This window comes from Choloepus didactylus, chromosome 6, assembly GCF_015220235.1.
Source record: "Choloepus didactylus isolate mChoDid1 chromosome 6, mChoDid1.pri, whole genome shotgun sequence".
NCBI classification, from domain to species: domain Eukaryota; kingdom Metazoa; phylum Chordata; class Mammalia; order Pilosa; family Megalonychidae; genus Choloepus; species Choloepus didactylus.
In genome coordinates, this window is record NC_051312.1 from 72,376,346 (window position 1) to 72,396,220 (window position 19,875).

The 19,875-nt window shown below is 39.1% G+C and overlaps 1 protein-coding gene and 1 pseudogene across 2 annotated transcripts in view; both read left to right on the forward strand.

Annotated features, from left to right (window-relative positions):
• Positions 1–19,875, forward strand: part of SBF2 (SET binding factor 2) — a 696,898-nt gene that overhangs the window by 674,320 nt on the left and 2,703 nt on the right. For both annotated transcript variants that reach the window (XM_037839994.1, XM_037839995.1), the window contains 6 exons: positions 424–554; positions 1,781–2,014; positions 3,058–3,162; positions 4,454–4,647; positions 5,379–5,466; positions 19,541–19,672. In XM_037839994.1, coding sequence (XP_037695922.1) covers positions 424–554; positions 1,781–2,014; positions 3,058–3,162; positions 4,454–4,647; positions 5,379–5,466; positions 19,541–19,672 — 884 coding nt within the window. The remainder of the gene's footprint in view (positions 1–423; positions 555–1,780; positions 2,015–3,057; positions 3,163–4,453; positions 4,648–5,378; positions 5,467–19,540; positions 19,673–19,875) is intronic.
• Positions 14,058–16,983, forward strand: LOC119537507 (annotated as a pseudogene).

Below are 19,875 nucleotides of genomic sequence, written 5' to 3' on the forward strand. Positions count from 1 at the left end.
ACAAATGACTTTAAAAAAGAAATACAAAATTATGTTTTTACTGAGTTTCATCAAATCAACTCTAACTCCTTCCATTTTCTCTTAAAAGAACTCTGTAGACTGTCTCCTGGCATGGACCTCTGTGAACCTAAATCCAGGTACACAGAGGTAGAGGGTTGGAAGGGAGTCAGGCTATACTGCTAGAAGCTTAGAAAACCTTTTCAGATTTTCCCCTTCCTTTTGAGTTTGTTTCCATATAGCTGCAAAGTTTGTTCTTATCTTTAGTGTTGCAATTATTTTCTAAGGTTTCTGCACATATGTTGTTGTTTCTAGAGCTAAAAGAAATATTTCAGTTTTCATCTGTTATGTGCATCATATTTTTAGGCAAAATGTTTGATTTATTTGACTTTTGTTTTGTTGGATTTTTTTGATTTTTTTTTACAGGAACTTTATTTGATGATAAAGGAGGAGACAAGCATGCCAAAAAAGGAATTTGTATCTGGGAGTGTATTGATAGAATGCACAAGAGGAGTCCTATTTTCTTTAACTATTTATATTCACCAGTGGAAACAGAGGTATAGGAATAAATCATTTATGTTTCAGTTGCTGAATATTTTGTGTTAAAGTTTTACTTAGTTTTAGTATATATAAGCTGTTTAAACTTTTTATAAGCATTTGACTGGGTTCCACACTAAAAGAGATTTAAAAGTTTGAGACTCAGTGGGTTTAGATTGTGATAGAATGAAGACTGTTCACCAAATTCTTGACCACAAAAATTAGGAGCTAGCCCCCAAAACCTAGAAGGGATAACTTTAAGAAAATAAAAGCAAGACTCCTTTCCCCAAGAAGAAAAGAACTAACAGAACTTGAAACTTCAACAGGTGGTCTAAGCTAAAAATAAATCTAAAATACTTTTTAGAAAAGGTTTCCTTAATTCCATTTGTATCAAAGCCCTGGAAGGATGCCTGTGGGAGGCAGGCTTGCTTGGAGCCCAGCCCAATAAGGATGACATCTCAGGAGCAACCATGCTGTGCCACACACATCCATATAAAATAGGCTCTGGGATGGAAAAGACTGCTTCTGAGAAACAGTACTGTCCTTAGGGACAAGAGAGGCCCCTGCCCTGGACCCCGTGTGTTAGTATCCCGCTCTGGTTTTCTTCCAGCCACACCCCCCTCAGTCCAAGAAACCAAAGGGAGCCCACTTGGGAGCTTACTTAGAGCCCATCCTCTTCCTTCAGCTAAACCATGCTCTGGGTACCTTGAAATTCCTTGTCCAAATCCAACCCACTTGCCAGTCCACTTCTCTACCTCAGTCTTCAAAGCCAGTGTCCATAACCCTAAGCTCAAAGAGTACCCAAGGAGTAGTGTTTAGGGGTGGAGGAAGAGTGGACAGAGTCTGTCTGAATGGGCTGGGGTATACCCACACATTGACGCAAGACTATCATAGTGTAGGACAGAGCCAGGTAAGAGAAGGGGGTTAGGCCAAGGACTGGGAGCAGAAGCCAGCTCCCCCCATGATATCACTTTCTGGTGTAGAACTCTAAGGAATCCACAAATTCTCAGTTTGAACCTGGCCTTCTAGCTCATTAGAAAGTTATATTTGTCAATGTAGGGGGATAGAACATATTTTAATTAATAGTTTACCTTGATGCATAACTTAAATATTTAGACCTATGGTATTTGAACTTCCATTTGTACTCTTACCCTGGACCCTGCAAATGTTAGGGGCTGGCCTGCCAGTAAACTTAGGGTACTTTGTGATCAAGATGAAACTATATTTCAGAGTTTTCTTTAAACAGGCCCTGAAACCCAATGTAAATGTCTCCAGCCTCAAAAAGTGGGATTACTACATAGAGGAGACCCTGTCTACAGGACCTTCATATGACTGGATAATGCTAACCCCCAAGCACTCACCCTCTGAGGACTCTGAAATGACCAGAGGAACTGGGCCCCAGAGCCAGAGGAGAACAGTGTGGCCATGCTATGATGATGTCAGCTGTACTCAGCCTGATGCTCTCACCAGCCTCTTCAGTGTAAGTCATCTGTGTGTAAATGCACACTTAGGGGCCCTGGAGGCACATGAACCAACCAAGCTAAGCGAAGACTGATTCGCAAACCTCTGAATATGCTCTCCTTCCTCTGGGTTAGTGTTGTAGGTGGCACTTCTAGAGTATGAGGAAACCAGCTTTGCTCTCTGACTTCAGTGGGAACCAAGCTCAACAGTTGGAAAGGGGTTCAATAAGAGTAAATTTCCCCAACATTACAAGGAAGCATTTGAGCAAACAGCATAATTTAGGTAGCTTGCAACCTGTTATACCTACCCAAGAAACCTGATTCAGGCTGGGATATGGCTTTTGTGGGTATTTTACTTCCTCTGGTCGGAAGTATGGGTAGCTATGGCCTGTGGGGAGCTGCAAACCATTTTCTGCAAGGAGTATTCTAGAGTGTGACCGTTCCTCGCAGTAGCCACTCTAATGAAAGGAAAAGCCCTGGGGAAAAGGTTTGAGCCCTGATATGAAGACGTGTCTTCTTCCGATTTTCTGACCAGAAGTATGCTTCATCAATAGCACTGCTTCAGAGGCAGCTACTCAGATCTACAGTTTCCCTATCAGAAGGAAAATCCGTTTCCTGGAACATTCTTTCCATTTCTGATTTGAGTCACCAGAGAGTTTCCTCTGTCAAGGGCAGATTTATCATCTGCCTCATTTGTTAGGAATTGAACCCAGGGCCTAGTGCTTGACCTTTTGCAGTGGCCATCAGATTTCCCATGGGTTGCCAAAGGATGGTGATGTTTGAGATACATATTTCATCTTTTACTATTTAAGCCATTCAGTCTTTAAAAACTTGGTTACAGGTCCTAAGAAATCACTGCCACAGTGTATCACACCAACTAGAGCTCCCACTGTTGCTCCTGGCTTGGAGGCCCTCTCAGGCCCCATGTTTTACCACTTTATTTAGCTGCTTTCTGGCCATGCTGTTCATCTGGTCTCAGGACAAAGGAGTTGTGGCTCTGGGGCACATCCTGATTTCTATGAAATACTGATCTGTCAGAAAATTCTTTTTCATTACTTTGCAGGAAATTGAAAGACTGGAGCATAAATTGAACCAAACCCCTGAGAAATGGCAGCAGTTGTGGGAAAGGGTAAAAGTGGACCTTAAAGAAGAACCAAGAGCAGGCCATGTAAGTTGGCAAAGCCCCTTAAGGAGCTCCTTCTGAGTTTTTGTAGGGGTTGGGTCAATTTCCATGAGTGACAGAACCCTGGTGGGTTTGTGTTCAAAAGGAGAGGTCATGCCCTGGGTGGGGGGCCAGGGCAGAAAATTCCAAGTGACTGAATCCTTCCTGAGTGTCTCACTTTACCACAGTGACATAATGCTTATGTTTCAGGGCCCTGTATCCAGTGAAAATTACTAGGTTCTTTTCTGTCTCTGTGCCCTCTGTGGTTTCAGCTGATATTCTACCCCATAAGGGAGGAAGAGAATACCGAGACCGTGTTTGCTCCAGAGAAATAAGCAAGGAAAGAAAATAAAAGTATTTTGAAACAACAAATATACTGCTTTCTGTTGCTCACAACTTTTCTGATTCTGATTTACAAAGCATTTATCAAGCACATAATATGTGCAAGCAGTTGCGCTTAGTTCTGTACGTACATTAGCATCCTGTTTAATCCACAGTGAGGGATCAGGTACAAAGAGAACACACAGCTAGTAATTGTTGGCGCCAGCATTCAACCCCACATCAAATTGGCTCCAAATCAACAGAAGGGAAATTAGGACAGATGAGCATTCCGAAGAGCATTTCAGGAATAAGGAGAAGTCAGCAGTGTCAGATGGCACAGAGAGGTCAAGGAGAATGGAGTGTAGAAGGAAACTTTTGACTTGATAAAAAAGGTTCCTCAGGGACTCTGCCTCTGCTTCAAATGGCAATTCGGGCCACAGACATATGATGCCTAATGCTTTGTTTCTCAGAAAAATAAGGTATTGATTTTTTTTTTCTGGCTATGAAAGTGAGATATACTTACTTTTTCCAATAAGACAATACACAGAAAGTTATTTAAAAGAAGATGAAAATCACCCACAATTTATAAACTAAAAAATAAACCACTATGCTGTCAAATTTATTTTGTTGTTCTATACACATAATTTTACATAAAACAGATTTATTATACATACTATTTTTAAGCCTGCTTTCTTTTTTACTTAACATGTGGCATACATCTTCTATTCTGTCACTGTATATGAATTTTAATGACTGTCTGGACTTTCATGATATGGAAATGCTATAATCCTCTTTACCAATCTCCTAACAATACACATTTAGATTATATCCCATTTTTTACTATTATAAACAACTCCAGGATCTTTGCTCATTGATCCAGTTTCTACCTTGAGATAAATTTCTAGAAATGAAATTATTGGGTCAGTTTCTTAAAATCTTTGTAAAGCTTTCCTAGCCCCTGTTCTGTCTTTTCCAGCACCAGAGATATCCTTCGGGTTCTCCAGGAATTGTGTCTACAAACCTGCCTTCCCATCAGAAGAGGTCTGTGCTGCACCTCCCAGACAGCAGCATGGGGGAGGAGCAGAATGCTGGCTTCTCCCCATCCAATGGAGTGGACCGGAGAGCAGCCACTCTGTATAGCCAGTACACATCCAAGAACGATGAAAACAGGTGACATGCTGAGCCCTCCCTACTCTGCTTTAGGCTAACAAGCTAGGCTTGTTGTTCACCCTTTTGCAAAGTTGAAATGGATTTGCTTTCAGTTCTTTTCTTTCTTTCTTTCTTTCTTTCTTTCTTTCTTTCTTTCTTTCTTTCTTTCTTTCAGCAACTTGAGATGGTTCTTTGAAGAGGAAAAATTTAAATTGCACATAAAAATAATGCCAAGAGGTTGTAATTATTTGAGGTCAACAGTCCTAATTGGCAATATCTCTTGTCTGCCAGACCTTTTGAGGAAATATGTGTTAGTCAGCACTTTTTCATTTGCAGGCATCAGAAATCCAGCTCACACTAGCTGAAGTATAAAGGAATTTACTCACATAAACTGGGAAGGACAAGAGTATACTAATTGCAGATGGTTCTGGATCTAAGAGCTCACACATCTCCAGGCTCTGTCTGTTTCCCAGTTCTCCTTTCCCCTACATGTTGCTTCAATCCCGATACAGCACAAAGATGTATGATATCTACAAAGATGACCACTGATATCTACAGACCTCACAGATTTAGCAATCCCAGCAGAAACAGGCAATCTTTTTCCAAAGATCTAGTAGAAAAACCCCAGGGAGAACTCTGGTTGGCCTTTCTGAGATCTCCCATAGAGACTTGGCAAGCAAAGACAACAGACGTCCTCTTTACTTTTTAAATGGAAAATCCAAATTAACTGGTCATAATTTCATTTCTTCTAGGTCCTTTGAGGGAACACTTTACAAAAGAGGGGCTTTGCTGAAAGGTTGGAAACCCCGTTGGTTTGTTTTGGACGTAACAAAACATCAGGTAATACTGTCAAAAGCCAAATAAATTTTTTCTCTCTGGGATAGCCTCGGTCCCCAACTATTGTTACTCTTAGTGGACAGACACGTTTCTCTTGCATAGACTGTTTTCCTGCAGCCTCTCACACAGACCCAGGTGGTGGCTCCTCCAGGGTCGCCGAATGTCTCTGAGCCAGGGTCATTGGCCTCTGAGGGAAGTTCCAAAGTAGGTGAGCCTGGTGGACGGCTGGCAGAGGCAGTGGCAGTTGAGCCCAGAGCATTAAAAGTGATAGAACTCTTCTTTTTGATGCTCAAATTGCTGCTGCTGCCTGCATTTGCAACCCAGATCAGGGGAGTTTTTGAGGTTTTCAGCCTGCTGCGTCCCACAAACGCATACAGAGCCCATGCCTGTGAGCACTCCCCAGAATACAGGTTGCTGCCTTCCTTTCAGCACAACTTACCCAACCAAAACTGAGGGCATTAATTTATTCAACAAACATTTATCGAACACTTCTGTGTGCCTGTCACTGTACCAGTAACTGAACAAGGTATCATTATGCCTCAAAGATGGCAGCAACAGGAGAGGGACCCCAAAGCAGGCAGAGGGGATATGCCCACCCAAACTTGGAATTCACAGAGGGCAGGCACTAGCCTGGGCCTTGGCAACCATGTCAGGGAATCTTTTGCCCATTGTCAGGTTCTTAACTATTATTGGAGCAAACTCCACAATCCTTGGTATTCTAATTGTTGCTCCAGTGAGCTCCGGGGAGAGCAATCCCTACCCAAACCCCCACCGCTGCACCCTTCGCTAGTGAGATTGAGCGGCCTCCTGTGTTCTAACTGCAGGCCTCACTCTACTTTGGAACTCCCCAGCCAGCCCTGAGGCAGACGACTGCACATTTTGATTCTCCTTGCATTCATGTATAAAAGGGAGTCTGTTGAGAAAAACATGAACTCTTACACCTACTCGGTGTTCTGGCTGGGCCCGCATCAGAAGAGTCCTGCCAAATGAGGACTGTATATGGGGGCCACCTTTTCCTCTACTCAAGGGTTTCATAAGGGTTACACAGTCTTTGTGGGAAAATATGGAGAATTTATTTTCAAAATGCAACGGAAGCCCTTTTTAAAAGAGGTGGTTCTTTAAAATAACAATGTCTCTGAAATTATAGATCCTGCACTGTGTAGAAAAGTTCCTTTAAGCCACTAAATATAACATAGGAGAATATCATAATTTTTCTGTAATTTACAATTACATCAAATTATACTTGCATTCTTAGCGGTCTTTTCAGTTTCATTAGCATGAAAGGTAGTCAGCTTTTCTGTTTAACCCTACTTACACTCTGCCTAAAGGGAGAGAACAAGAAGTCCGAGGCCAGAACCACAAGTGACAGAGGCACTTTCCGGCCATGTATATTAGGGAGTGAAATCCACAGATACGGACCAATAAGGCTTTTTCACCAGCAATCTTTCTAACTTTTAAAAATCTTTCCCTCATTTTTTCTTATCCCAAAAGTAATATGTTTATTATACCAAATTGAAACACTTCATAAAGATGTAAAAATCCCCATATTCCCTGACTCCCAGGGAGGAATCTGGACCTGGCATTGTGGGATGGAGAACATCTTCTTGACCAAAAGGGGGATGTGAAATGAAATAAGTTTCAGTGGCTGAGAGATTACAAATTAGGCTGAGAGGTCACTCTGGTGGGCACTCTTATGCATAATATAGATGACCCTTCTTAGGTTCTAATGACTTGTAATAGCTAGCAGTAAATACCTAAAACTATCAAATTGCAACCCAGGACCCTTGAATCTTGAAGATGATTGTGTAACAATGTAGCTTATGAGGGGTGACAATGTGATTGGCAGAAGTAATCAGTGTTATCAATTTTTGTGTATTTTTCCAGACATAGCAAATAAGCAAATTTAGGTATAAATATTCTTCCCCCATCTTTACACAAATGGCAGCATACTATTCAGTGTTCTGCATCTTTTGTTGTTCTTATTCGTTTATTTCATTCAAAAGTGTATTCTGGGGGTCATTCCATATAAGAACATAAAGAACTTGCTTCCTTATTCTTTTTTATCTGCTGCACAGTGGATCTCTTCCAAGGATAGACTTTTAGGTTATTATCATTCACAAGATTATAAAAATAGTCTCTTAGACTTTCTTCTGATATTTTTATTATCTGTTTCTTTCCAATTAGACTTTTAATCTATCTGAAATTTATTCTTATATATTCTATGGTATAGGATATTTTCTAATTTCCAACATGATTTTTTCTGTGGCATATAACATATTTAATATTTACTATTTTAAAAATTTTCAAAACTGTGGGATTTCTTTAAATTAACCTTTTGTTAATTTTTTAGTTCTATGTTAATTGCATTGCTGTCAGATGTTAAAATCGATATGATAGTGATTTGTTGACCTGCTTCATGGCTAGATGTGTGGTCAGTTTTGTTAACTGTTCCATTAATTCCTGAGAATGTACATTTTCTAATTGTTGAGAGCAGATTATACATATGTCCATTAGAGCAAGCTTTTTATTGTGCAGTTCAAAGCTTTTTTGGCTTGTGCTAACAATTACTGAGAGGTATGTTAAAAATTCCATTATGGTAATATATTTGTATAATTTCTCTTTATAATAGTGACATTTTTTCTTTATGTATTTTGAGGTTATATAATCAGATACATCAAGTCTAGAATTGTTATATTATCCTAGAGAATTCTTGCTTTTATCATTATGTAGTGACCTTCTTTATCCCTAATAATTCTTTGTGCTTTAAAGTCTGTTTTATCTATTATTATCATTATTATTGCTAACACCAACTTTATTTTACTTAATATTTACTTAGTATATATCGTTTACATCCTTTTACTTTCAACTTTTCTAATGTCCTGAGGTTACACATCTATCTTTTAAATAACATTTGTCTGGATTATTTTAATCTAATCTGGCAATCTGTTCTTCAACTGGAAATTGTAGCCCACTTCCATTTATTGCAATTCTGATATTTGGGTGTATTTCCAACACCTTATTTACAATGCTTTTTATATGTTTCCCCCTTTTACTACCTTCTGTTCTATTCTATTTTCTTTATTCCATTTCCTGCTTTTATTTTTATTTGTTTTTAATTCCCTTTTTTCCTTCCACTGCTGTTTTATTTCTTTAATTCTCTTTTTATTCTTCTACTCTTTGAAGATCATGCATTCTATTTCTATTCTATTTGAGCTTCCACTTAATTTTTTTCTTTATTTTTAATTGACGTAAAAATCCACGTAACATAAAATTACCCATTTAAAAGGGTGCAATTCAGTGGAATTTAGTACATTCATAATGGTGTGCAACTACCACTCTTATCTAGTTTCAAAACATTTTTATCACCCCAAAAGAAAAACTTGTACCCATTAAGCAGTCACTCCCATTCCACCCCCAGCCTCTGCTTTCTGCTCTAGGAATTTACCTGTTCTGGATATTTCATATAAATGGAATCAGGCAATATATGATATTTTGTTTCCGGCTTCTTTCACTTAGCATAATGTTTTCAGGGTTCATCCACATTGTAGCAGTTATCAGCACTTCATTGCTTTTTATGGCTAAGTAATATTCCATTGTGTGTATATGCCCCAAATTGTTTATGCATTCATCCATTGGTGGGCATTTGGGTTGTTGCCATGTTTTGGCCATTGTCAAGGGTACAACTATGAACATTCATTCAAAAATTACTTGTTTGAGTACCTGTTTTCAGTTCTTTCAGGTATATTTCTAGGAGTGAAATTGCTGAGATGTGGTAATTCTGTTTAGCTTTCTGTGGAAACGTCAAACTGTTTTCCACCTTCCCACCATCAATCATTAATGTAGTAGGGTTCCAATTTCTCCATGTCCCTTCCAATACTTATTTTCCTTTTTTTGTTGTTGTTTGTTGTTGTTGTTGTTGTTGTTTTACTTATAAGCCATCTGTTCTGGTTTGCAAATGCTGCCGTTATGCAAAACACCAGAAATGGATTGGCTTTTATAAAGGAGTTTATTTGGTTACAGAGTTACAGTCTTAAGGCCATAGAATTGTCCAAGCTAAGGTGTCATCTATAGGGTACCATCACAGAATTGCCAATGACATCTGGAAAACCTCTGTTAGCTCAGAAGGCATGTGGCTGGTGTCCACTTGCTCCCAGGTTGTGTTTCAAAGTGGCATTCTCCAAAATGTTGCTCTTGGAGTGCTTTGTCCTCTCTTAGCTGTAGCTCTTCAAAATGTCATTCTCAGTTGCTCTCAAAAATGTCACTCACAGCTGCTGTGCATCTGGGCCTGTGCAACTCTTTGTAAAGTACTCCAGTGATCCAATAAAGACCCACCCTGAATGAGTGGGGCAACACCTCCATGGAAATGATCCAATCAGAGGTCTTGCCCACAGTTGATTGAGTCACATCTCCATGGTAACACTCAGTCAGAAGGTTCCAACTGAATCAACACTCAATACATCTGCCCCCATAAGATTGCATCAAAGAATATGGCTTTTTCTGGGGGACATAATATATACAACCTGGCACACCATGCTACTAAGTGTGAAATGATATCTCATTGTGGTTTTGATTTCATTTCTCTAATGACTAACTATATTGAGCATCTTCTCATGTGCTTATTAGCCATTAATATATCTTCTTTGGAGAAATGCCCATTTTTGGATTGGGTTGTTTGGTTTTTCATTGTTGAGTTGTAAGTGTTCTGGATAGTAGACCCTTATGAGATGTATGATTTGCAAATATTTTCTTCCATTCTTTGGTTTCCTTTTTCACTTTCTTGATAGTGTCCTTTGATACATGAAATTTTTAATTTTGATGAAGTTCGTTTATTTTTTTCTTTTGTTGCTTGTGCTTTTGTTCACTTTTTGTCATATCTAAGAATCCTATTGACAAATCCAAGGTCATGAAAATTTACCCCTATGTTTTCCCCTAAGAATTTTACAATTTTAGTTCTTATATTCAGGTTCTTAATCCATTTTGAGTTAATTTTTGTATTTGAGGTAAACAGGATCCTCCTTAAATTTTTAACATAAATCTTTATCATAACAAACCCTAGTTATCATTTTCTCTAAACTCCTCCCAGATGATACAATGAACTTTGGCAAATTGAACTCTGCTCAGCTATGCCAATTCACGTGTTATATTTATTGAGTATTTCAGTTCCACTCTTTCTATATTCCCAAAGGAACAACATTTTTAAATTATTTTTATAGCATTTTTTATTTAGATTTACTCATATGTTAACCAATTTCTTTTTTGTAATGCTCCATTTCAAGTCTTTCTTCTGAATTTAATATCCTTCTTACTGAAATACATCTTTTAGTAGACCTTTCAGTGAGGATCTATTCAAGATTAGCTTAGTTTTCTTTTTCTGAGTGCATCCTTTTTCCCCTCTCTCTTAAATGATAGGTTGACAGTTATTTTCTTGAAGAAATTAAGGATATTATTCTATTGTCTTCTGCCTTCTGTTGTTGCTGTTAAAAAGTCTGATTGTCATTCCTTTGCAGGTGATCTGTCTCTTTTATCTGACTCCTTTTAACATCATTGTCTTTTGCAAGAAATATCTAGGTATGGATTTTGTTTTATTTTTCCTACTCCGTACTTACACCTTGAAGTGGATATTCATGTCATTCATCAGTTTGGGAAAATTCATAGTCATTATCTCTTCAAATACTGCTTTTCTTCATTCTTTTTATTCTCTTTTATGCAGTGGTCTATTTAATCTGGCCCTCCATTTTTTTTTAATCTTAATTCTTATATTCTTCTCCCTGCTCTCTCTTCTGGCCTCTTTGCTGTTCATTGAACACACCAAGCATACTCCTTCTTCAGTGCCTTTGATAGGCTGTTCATTCTATTTGGAATGTTCTCCCATATACTTACATAGTTTACGCCCTCATTTCCTTCAAGTTTGTGCTCAAATGCCCACCTCTTCAATGAAGCATCTCATAACTGTCTTATTGAAAATTGTTGAATTTGAGGTCCAGATAAGATGGCATAGTCATTTCTCCATGGTCCTCCCCAATAAGTACAAGTATCTACCCTGGAAAAAAATGCAAGAGGCAACCAAAGAAGAACTCCGAAAGGTGGAAAGAGAAAGGGAGACTGATAAGGAGCCCTAGGATTGGAGAAACAACATGGTGGCAGAGCATCTTGTGAATCTCCACCCCATAGCAGAAAGCAACCCAGGCTCATTGTGTCCCAACCCCGAACCTAGCAGTAGAAGACAGCCTAGGTAGGCTCATTCCTTCCCCAGACTGAACAGTATTCCTGCAGACAGCTCATGACAAACCTGGCAGCACCAGCAAAGGGGATCAATTGAGAGTCCCACCATTAATGAGCAGCCAGGAGAAATGCTCTCCTTCCCTGCCAGGCCTGAAAATTACCTCCCCTGCCATTAGATACCAAGAGGCTAGGTAGCACTTGCAAGGGGATCTTGCCACATCAAGGACCTGGCCCAGGAAGCCTCTTCATCCCCATTGGCCAAAGACACACAACCCCACCCTACGCCACCTATAGACACTGGGCTATATGAGTATGGGGAGAACCCATCACAAACAAGCAACCTGGTCCACATCAGGCAGCTTCATCTGGGGAAGTTCCTTCCTCCACCTCAACAGGGACTAGTGGAAGCCCCAGTAGCACTAGTAAGGGGGAAAAAAGACCAAAATAGCACTGTAAAGCCTCTGAAAATTAAACTGGCTTTGGAACAATAGCCCACAAAATTAAGATTACTGAAATAAAAAATTTAAACGTAGGACCCAGAGTCTCCGAACATAATAGCCAAAATGTCCAGGATACAATAAAAAAACACCCATTATACCGAGAACTAGGGAAATCACAATTTGAGTGAGGAAAGTTTATCAATTGATGTCAACACTGAAATAAATAAGATATTGGTATTATCTAACAAAGATTTTAAAGCAGCCATCATTAAAATGCTTCAAGAAGCAATTATAATTTCTCTTGAAAAAAATAAAAAACAGAAAATCTCAGCAAAGAAGTAGAAGTTATTTAAAAGATCCAATGAGTATTATAGAAATGAAAAGTACAATTCCAAAATAACAAAACTCACTGGATGGGTTCAATAGTGTAGTGGAGAGGAGCCAACCAATGAACTTGGGGACAGGTTAACAGAATTTACGCAATCTGAACAACAGAGAAAAGAGGCTGGGGGGAAATGGACAGAGCCTCAGAAAGCTGTGAGACAATAATTAAATATCCAGCATTCATATCATTTGAGTCCTAGAAGGAGAAGTGAAAGAGTAGGGTTGAAAAAGTAATCAAAGAAGTAAGGGCTGAAAATATTCCAAATTTGTCAATAGACAACTACAGATTCAAGAGGGTGCATTAACCCCAAGTAAGATAAACTGAAATCTGTGTCAAGGCAAATCATAATTAGAATTCTGAGAACTAAAAACAAAGAAAAAAATATTGAAAGCAACAAAAAGAAATGACATATCACCCATAGGGAAACACCAATTCAAATGACGGTGAAATCATGGAAGCCAGAAAGAATAGTAGCACAACATTTTTCAAATGCTGAAAGAAAGAAATGTCAACTACAAATTGTATATGGAAAAATTATCCTTCAGGAATGAAGAGGAAATAAAGATATTCACAAATAAAGGAAAAGTAAAATAATTCATCTCTAGCAGACCTACCATAAAGAATAGCTGAATAAAGGTCTTCAAACTGAAAGGAAATGATAAAAGGACTCTTGAAGCATCAAGAAGGAAGCAAGAACAACAGAAAAAATAGAAATATGGGCAAACACAATAGATTATCTTTATCCTCATGAGTTTTCTAAATCACATTTGAAGATTGAAACAAAAATTGTAACTCCATCTGTTATTCGAGACAATGATATTTAAATGAGGGGAAAGTTAAGGCACCTTAATGGAAGTAAGGTTTCCAGCTTCACTCAGAGTGGTAAAAACCAGTAGGCTAGTTTGATACCAGTGGGCTGTGATAAGTCACATATATTTTGTAATACTCATAGAAACCACTAAGAAAATCATACAAAGTGATATACTCAAAAACACTATAAATAGGAGAGAATAGAGATTTATTCCTATGTACCAGGCCATGCTGCTTCTGGCACTGGAGACGGGGTGCTGAGGTGTAACAGAACGGACTTTACCACCTGAAACTACTGCTTCAAGTTCAGATCAGGCAAGGAACAAATGTCATAACAAGCAAGACCAAAGAAGAGTACACTCAAGTTGTAGACACAATACTTGATCTGAAACAAGAAGTTTGTGCCTACTCAACAGCTTTGAAAGAGCATTTCCCAATGCTGTGAGTTGTCTGTTTTCTTCAGTGCTGTACTGTAAGATTGCTCGGTGTAGCAGCAGTTGTATTCTTTATTACCTTGATAGATCATTTTCTCTCACTCTTTTTTTTTCAATACTAACAACTTTCATCCTTTGAAATGTGTGCTGAAAAAGAAGAATCAGCATATACTACTGAAAGTGCAATAATATTTGATTATCGCTACAAGTGAACTTTGATCCAAACCTTCTCCACAGCAATGGAACACAATGAGTACCCCAGTGATACTTCAGCAGCACTGCGTGAAACTGGGGTTATTGAAAAACTGCTAACCTCTTACGTATCTATTCAGTGTTCAGAAAGTTAAGCTAGACTTTTCTTCCACTGTTCACAGTATAATGGCAAACTGCAGGACTTGAAAGTAGGAGATGATGTTGAATTTGAAGTATCATCTGACCAGTGGACTGGGAAACACGTTGCTAGTGAACTTGTGAAGATAAAACCAGAAATCCTTCCTGATGGACAAATTAATGGACAAGAAGTGTTTACCTGACTAACACCCCTGAAGATGTCGAAGGGAACATTCACCTGGAAACCAGAGACAAAATCAACTTTGTAATCGATAACAAAAAACATTCTGATGCTGTAAGTGCTGTTGAAAATGAAACAAGCCTGCTGTCAGGAAGTAGTTTGTGCCATGAAGTAGGCGTTTGGCTTTATTGAAAGAGATTAGGTTGTAAAAAGAGACATTCTTTCAGATTCTGATTTTAAGGGTCACCTAGAAGCCTTACAGCCTGGAGATGACATGGAGTTCACAATCAAGGACAGAAATGATAAAGAAGTTGCAACAGATGTCAAACCATTGCCTCAGAGAACAGTCATCTCTTAAGATATCAGCTTTGAACAGTTTTGAAGGAACTATGGTAACCAATATGATCCCAAAAGTACCCAGTAAAAACCAGAATGACCGATGCATCAAAATTGACTTTGTGATTCCTAAAGAACTTCCCATTGAAGATAAAGATACAAAATCCAAGGTGACCCTGTTGGAAAGTGACCATGTTAGATTTAATATTTCAACAGACCAACATGACAAACTAGAAACAGGCCACCAACACAGAAGTTCTATCAAATACTTTTCAGCTCACTAATGAAGCCAAAGAAATGGGTGTGATTGCTGCCATGAAAGATGGTTTTGGTTTTGTTGACAGTGTGGATCGTAATGCTTGTATGTTGTTCTACTTCAGTGAAATTCTCAGTGGGAACTAGCTCCACCTTGCAGATAAAGTAGAGTTTACTGTGGTTCCTGATATGTTTCTGCCCAAAGAAATCATACTATTGGGATTTTAAAACTTCCCAAAGGCACGGTTTCATTCCATTCCCATTCAGATCATTGTTTTCTGGGCCCTGTAGAAAAAGAAGCCACTTTTTCCAATCCCAAAAAACACTACTCCAAATAAAGGCACAGAAAAGGAGGCTGAGGGTGACATTATTGCTTATGATGATTGTGGGGTAAAACATCCGTTTCCAGCTAAGGATGTGGAAGGATCTGCTTCTTAAATAGGAGATAAGATTGAATTTAGTATTGGCGACAGAGTCCCGGGCAACAGATTGCAACTTGTGTGTGACTTTTAGGTCATAATTCCACCTCCAGGAGGCTCTTAGGTTATGTGGAAACTCTAAAGGATAATTTTGGATTTGTTGAAACAGCCAAATATGATAAGGAAATCTTCTCCCATTACAGTGAGTTCTCAGGTGATGTCAGTAGCCTGGAACTGGGGGGATGTGGTGGAGTTCAGCTTGTCCAAAGGCAAATGCAACAAAGTCAGTGCACAAAAAGTGAACAAAACACACTCAGTGAATGGCATTACTGAGGAATCCCACCCATCTACTCTGGTAAAGTCATTCGCTCCTGGGGAGTGTTGTTCCAACACAAACTGAGTACCAACGAGTAATTGAGATCATGGAGGAAGGGGATATTAAAGGTGATATTTATCCATTTGGCCAAGTTGGGATGGCCAATCAAGGGGACTGTCTGGAAAAATGGGAGAGTGTCAAGTTCCAGTTGTGTGTCCTGGGGCCAGAATGCACAGGTTATGACCTCCAATATCACACTTCTGCATAGGGCCACAGTAGAGTGTGTGAAAGATCAATTTGGCTTCATTAACTATGAAGCAGGAGAAAGCAAGAGGCTCTTTTTCCATGTGAAAGAAGTTCAGGATGGCATTGAGCCACAGGCAGGAGATGAAGTAGAGTTCTCGGTGATTCTTAATCAGCACACTGGCAAGGGCAGGGCCTTTAATGTTTGGCAAGTCTGTGAGGGCCCAAAAGCCGTTGCAGTTTCAAGACCTATCAGATGGTCAATTGCTTGAAGAGCATCATCCTGATGATGCCAGTGCTCCTCACCTAATGGTTCTTCATCAGCCAAGCGGACCACATAACTCAGTGGGATTTGGTGCAGAAAGAAAGATCCATCAACCTTTGTGGTGTCATTGACCAAACACATCCACAAAGCACATCTTTAGTCCATGTGATCAAGCTGGGGGGATTCTGGTGAAGTGTTCTGAATATCTCCCTCTTCATTCCTCCCCAAATCTGGAATACTATTGAGCTATTACACCAGTTTTAACACCTTCCTTGTGTTATGTTTTAAAAAAAAAAAAATACATTTAAGAAAACCATTTTAAAATTAAAAACAAGAAAATCACTATAAATCAAGATGGAATCATAAAAAGTAAAAAATATTTAAAAATTGCTACTTCCCTTTAAAATACCTCAATCCCTTTTTATGCTTTATATTTCTTCATTCCACATAGTACCTTCTAATATATTATGTTGTATATTGTTTTTTTAATTGTTGTCCCTCCCAAATAGAATGTAAGATCCATGAAAGAAGGGATTATTGTCTGATTTATTCCCTTATATAGCCCCAGTTGCTAGAAAAGTGGTTGGCATGTGATTGGTGCTCAATAATAATAATAATCAATGAATTCTTTCACTCTTCCTAAAAAATTCCTCTGGTTTTAGCTTCCTTGACTTCTCAAAGCAAGTACCACAAAATGGGTCAGGTTAAACAATGGGAATGTATTTGCTTGCGGTTTTGGGGCCGGGAAAATGTCCAAGTCCTTGGTATAAGCAAGGCGATGCTTTCTTCCCGAAGACCAGATGCTGGCAATCCTTGGTTCCTGTGCCACATGGCAAGGAACATGGCGGCATCTCCTGGTCTCTCCCTTCTCTTCTGGGTCACGTTGATACCAGCTTCTTGCTTCCACAGCTTTCTTTTTTTTTTTTCTGTCTGAATTTCTTTCTCTTACAAAGGACTCCAGTAATAGGATTAAGACCCATCTTGGTTGAGGTAAGCCACACCTTAGCTGAAGTAACCTCAACAAATGGTGCTACTTACAATGGGTTTACACCCTCAGGAATGGATTAGATTTATGAACATGTTTTTCTAGGGAACGTACAGCTTCAAACAACCATACCTCTTAAATGCTTTCCTCCGTGTTTATACCTTTCTATCATGTTTGTCTTATCTTTATCTCTCTGGCTAGCTCTAGGAATTTCCTCAGAACTCCCTTCCAGTCTGCTAATTTCCCTTCAACAGTTTTAATCTATTTAACTTGCCCATTGCAGTTTTTATTTCAATGACTTTTTCAATTCCTGAGGTTCTGTTTGCTGCTTTTTCAAGTCTACTTGACCTTTTAAAAATAGTTTTAGGCTATTTTTTCATATTTTGTTCCTTCTTTTATGTCTTTAGTCACATTGAACATACATACTGTATTGTCCTTTCAGTAAGTCTATTATCAAATATTCTTCATATCTAATTGGGTTTGTTGTGTCTGCTGACACTCCCATGTACATATTTTCTCATATGTTTTATTATGTTGGATTATGAACTCATCTTAAGTAGGGCTTTATCTATGGGTACTCTGTGTACCCTGGATTTAAAGTGTGTCTCTCCAAAGTAGTTTTGCTTTTGCATCCACTATATATTACCAAACCAGGACCCCTTTTTTGTTAATTTCTTGCCTTCAGTGTTCCCGAACCACTCAGGTTCCAAGCTATCATGAGGACAGTCACAAATTCTTAGGGAGGTTTTATTTTTCAACAGAGTTCACCTAAAATAGACATACTTCCTTACATCCCTTTACCAATAGGTAGGGCTTTTTTTCCCTGAAAATATAACTCTTTGAAGAGCTCAGCTTTTGTAGGGTATCTCAGTTCCAACTCCTTACCTTGAATGATGAGGCCTATCTTTCTGTCCCCTACATATGCCTTAAGAACTCAAGCCTTTTGACTTGTAACTCGGTGTGTCTGTGTTGGGGGGCAGGGGGAGAGGGACAGGGAACACATACTAGTTCCAGCACTAGCTCCAGTGAGTTCATACTTGCTATTTTTTTGGCTTCTTGGAATTTCCTTTACTTTCTTAGGGATTCAACTATGCCAAGAGTTGGCAAACTTTTTCTTGAAGAACCAAATAATAAATATTTTAGGCTTGTAAGCCACACGGTCTCTGTACAACTACCCAATTCTGCCATTAGAGTGTGAAAGAAATCATAAGTTAATATGTAAATGAATGGGTGTAGCTGTATGCCAATAAAACTTGATTTATAAAAACATGGCTGGCCTGCAGGCCATAGAGTGCCATCCGCAGAACTATGCAATTAAAAGTATGTTTGATATATTTTATCTAGCACTTCAGCATAAGCATTTTTAGATTGTCTAGACCACAGCATCACTAGAAAGGGAACCTGTTAATAGTCTATAACTCTCTCTAAACAAGATCTCTGATTTCTTTTAGAAATCTATCAAACGATAACCTATATTCATACTTCGTCAGTCCCTTAGCAAACCTCTATGCTTGGTTTGTGGAAAGCTCAATTTTATTCTTAACCAGCTGAATATTTAAGGTATCTGACTGAGCTGATTTTACTGATTTTGAGTGTGGATGCTGCTGGCTTCATCTTTTGCTGCTTCTCCGCAGCACTTCAGATACTTTGTCCACATGCCCGAACTTCAGTTTCCTCTCTATTCTGAGCTTGTGGCTTTCATATCTAACAAAAAAGGTATCAGGTAAAACCTACGCTTAAGCCACCACCATCCTTTCAGTTGGTGAGCGTGGTGTGAATCTTCAAGAAATAATACATTCTCTTGCTCATGATCAAACCACAGTTCTCTTTCCTACCTCTTCTTCTGCCACCCCCTCACCACCACCAGTGCTGCTCCTCCACTGCCCAATTCTGACTTAGATTGAAAATTTGTTCTCATAGAACCAAATACATTAATTTTTTTTGCTTCTTGTGAAGCTGTCGGGCAATATGTTGCTGTCTTCAAACTAGACAGGTTCAAGTCCTGTGTCTGACCTTCTAGATGAAGACTTTTCCTTCAGATTCACAGACTGTCAGGGCCTGAAAGGCTCTTTCAGACCTAGCCCCACCCCTCCCTCATTTTACAGATGAGGCCCAGAGAAAGAAAAGGACTTTCCCATTCAAAATTCATTTACAGCATTTATTGTCCACACTTGTGTTCAGTTTGGGGCACAGTGAGATGAATGAGCCACAATCTCTGCTCTCAAAACCTCCCAGTCTGGTATAGGAGTTTAGACAGTGGGAGCTCAAGATACCAGGCAATCCTCTCAATCCAGTGCTGTCCCAAAAAGCACATCATATCCCACATACATACACACACATGTATACCCACATATACTTACATAGATACAGAGGAAAGTATTCAAATACAGTTTGAAAAGTCTGCTGCTTTCACTTTCTATATCTTTTATATCCCATCTGTGTCCTTTTGGTTCTAGCTACGATACTATGACTCGGGTGAAGATACAAGCTGTAAAGGCCACATTGATCTGGCAGAAGTAGAAATGGTCATTCCTGCTGGCCCCAGCTTGGGAGCCCCAAAGCACACCAGCGACAAAGCCTTCTTTGATGTAAGTTGATCTTACTTCTCCTTTCTTGGCTTGCCTGTACCTGTTTCCTAACAATCGTTCCAGCTCCAAGAATTCTGAGGTCCTTAGAGCAATTAGTGGTGACTGCACATGGTTCACAGACACCCCACCCCCACCCTGGCTTTGGAAATTGCCATAGAACTTGAGCTCAGTACTCTCAATCCCCAAGCCTGACCTCTTCTAGC